Here is a 2143-nt window from a genome sequence, read left to right on the forward strand (position 1 = left end):
CTCGTAGGATTTTCTCTTCTTAAATTTGTAATCATGAGGCAATTTGCAAGGGCCAACTTAATTCATGGGACACTGAATCTAGTTATATCATATTAACACCATTTTGATTCCACCTTCTTGTAACTTTATAGTAAGTATATATGAACTCAACCTCTCATCACAAGCCAAATATAGGATAATTCTCTTCCTATAAACATGTAAAAAGAAACATTAATTGAAATGCAACAGCAAGAAATCTAGACCAAACTAAAAATGCCAGGTTTCTCAATAATTGAACATATTTATTTGGAAACCATCATCGGCTAATATATATGAATTTCTATTTGCTGGGACTATGATGTGTGATTTAAGATCACTGATATATAAGAAAATTTCATGTAGCTAGAAGTAGTTTTGGTGACCTGTTTATAACGGGGGTGAGTTTTTTAGAGTTATAATGATGTGGTTTGAAGAGAAAAAAATGTACACCACATAAGCGGTATGACTAAATCATAATAGAAAAAAAGTTTGAAGGAAAATAGAAAAACCAAACCTATTTAGCTTTAGTTAGATGGTAAAAATTGCATATAAAACAAATATAGCAGTGCAAATAGTGGATTAATCTACAGTAGTTTTTTCCTAAAATATTGGCTTCGCACATGTAACAATAAAGGGGTTTGATACTACACTGTGAGTAAAAGTTAACCATGCATATTCTCTGTCCGTGTTCTTTCTAACTGAATCAGAGTAGATTTCGGTGCCCAACCGCTAGACAGAAGGGTATGCCAAAATGAGGTTCAACTACAACTTTCTCTATTTGACTTCATTGAGAACGCAACAACATGCAATGGTATGCGTGAAGAAGTCTTAATCACCTTTTATTCTTCAGGTGTGATCTGAGACGTTCAATAACACACTGTGTGGCTCGACCGTGATCAAGCTCGCCATTTTGCCAGTGTGAAGAAGTCCGAACTTTCTTCTTGCCCTTGTCATTCACACTAGTTACAAAAGAAAATGGAAAAATCAACCCCAGTTTACTTGCACTAGTTGAGTTCATGGACAACGCAAGAACATGCGATGGTATGCATTAAGAAAATCAGTACAGAAAAGAAAATCACCTTTTATTCCTTGGGTGTGGAATTTTGGATTGTGGGGCTCGACCATGACTAAGTTTGCCATTGTGTTGTGGTCGTATCTCTCCATCATTCTCACTAGTGCTGAGTACTTGCTCAAGTATCTCTTCGAGGACCTCGTCATGGCTCTTTCCGGCAGCAAAGACCCGAGCACGCACAGCGAACTGCGGCTGCGCGCAATCTTTGTGGAAATAAACTTGATCGGCAAGAAGAGTCTTACCTATGCCACAGAATCCAGAGATGGAGATCACCTTGAGCTGATTACTTTTCGTTTCACTAGCAGATCTCTTCACCAGCTCCAGAAGCTCTTTGATTCGACCATCCATGTCCACGGGATCAGTACAGGATGGCTCTACAACTCCAGAGTCACCTCCAGGCAATGATTGTCCATGTCCAGAAGCTCCGGAACCTCCAGAACTTCCTTGATGTCTTGAGGTCGTTGATTCCTCTCTCGTGGATGGTGGTACTGATTTCTGCTGGGCCTTATAATTTTCTCCCAGTTCTTTTGATCTTTCCTTGAGGTTAGGAATCATTCTAATAAGGTCTGCGCGCGTCTTCAGAGTCTTCGCGATCTGGCAGCTTTGTATGCAGTCTTCTATTTCATTTGCCATTTGTCTGAGCTTTGCAATATTCAGGGTTCCCCCCGGATCGCTGCCCCTCAAACGACAGTCCTGAATAATTCCTAGTACATGCCGAAGCTCGGCCTTCAAGGATTGGACTTCAATATCAAGCTTTTCCTTTTGCCAAATCGCTGACCAGATCTTCGGCAGGAAGAAGGTGCAGACGGAGCCGAGTGCAGGGTCACAGGTCGGAACCATCTCGCCTTCCTTGGTGGATAGATCAGCCAGTACCACTTCCTAGATAAGGTAGCTTGCTTGGCAAAGTGGGCTTTGGTGTGCTGCCGGAGGTGAAAGCGGCGACTCTAAGCTTTGGTGTGTTGCCGGAGATGAAAGAGGAGCCTAAACAGCGAGGAGCCAAGAAAACATATGCGGCCTGTGCAGCGCGCTCTCTCTCTCTCTCTCTCTCTCTCT

The 2143-nt window shown here is 42.0% G+C and overlaps 1 protein-coding gene across 1 annotated transcript in view; it reads right to left on the bottom strand.

The window, feature by feature from the left end:
- Nucleotides 1–2104, bottom strand: part of LOC119361968 (disease resistance protein RGA4-like) — a 17280-nt gene extending 15176 nt beyond the window's left edge. Inside the window, exons 1-2 of the mRNA XM_037627145.1 lie at nucleotides 1098–2104; nucleotides 855–977 (exon numbers count right to left, since the gene is read on the bottom strand). Coding sequence (XP_037483042.1) covers nucleotides 855–977; nucleotides 1098–1930 — 956 coding nt within the window. The 5' untranslated portion in view covers nucleotides 1931–2104. The remainder of the gene's footprint in view (nucleotides 1–854; nucleotides 978–1097) is intronic.
- Between the last annotated feature and the right edge of the window lie 39 nt (nucleotides 2105–2143).

Source organism: Triticum dicoccoides, chromosome 2B (genome assembly GCF_002162155.2).
Source record: "Triticum dicoccoides isolate Atlit2015 ecotype Zavitan chromosome 2B, WEW_v2.0, whole genome shotgun sequence".
Lineage (NCBI taxonomy): Eukaryota > Viridiplantae > Streptophyta > Magnoliopsida > Poales > Poaceae > Triticum > Triticum dicoccoides.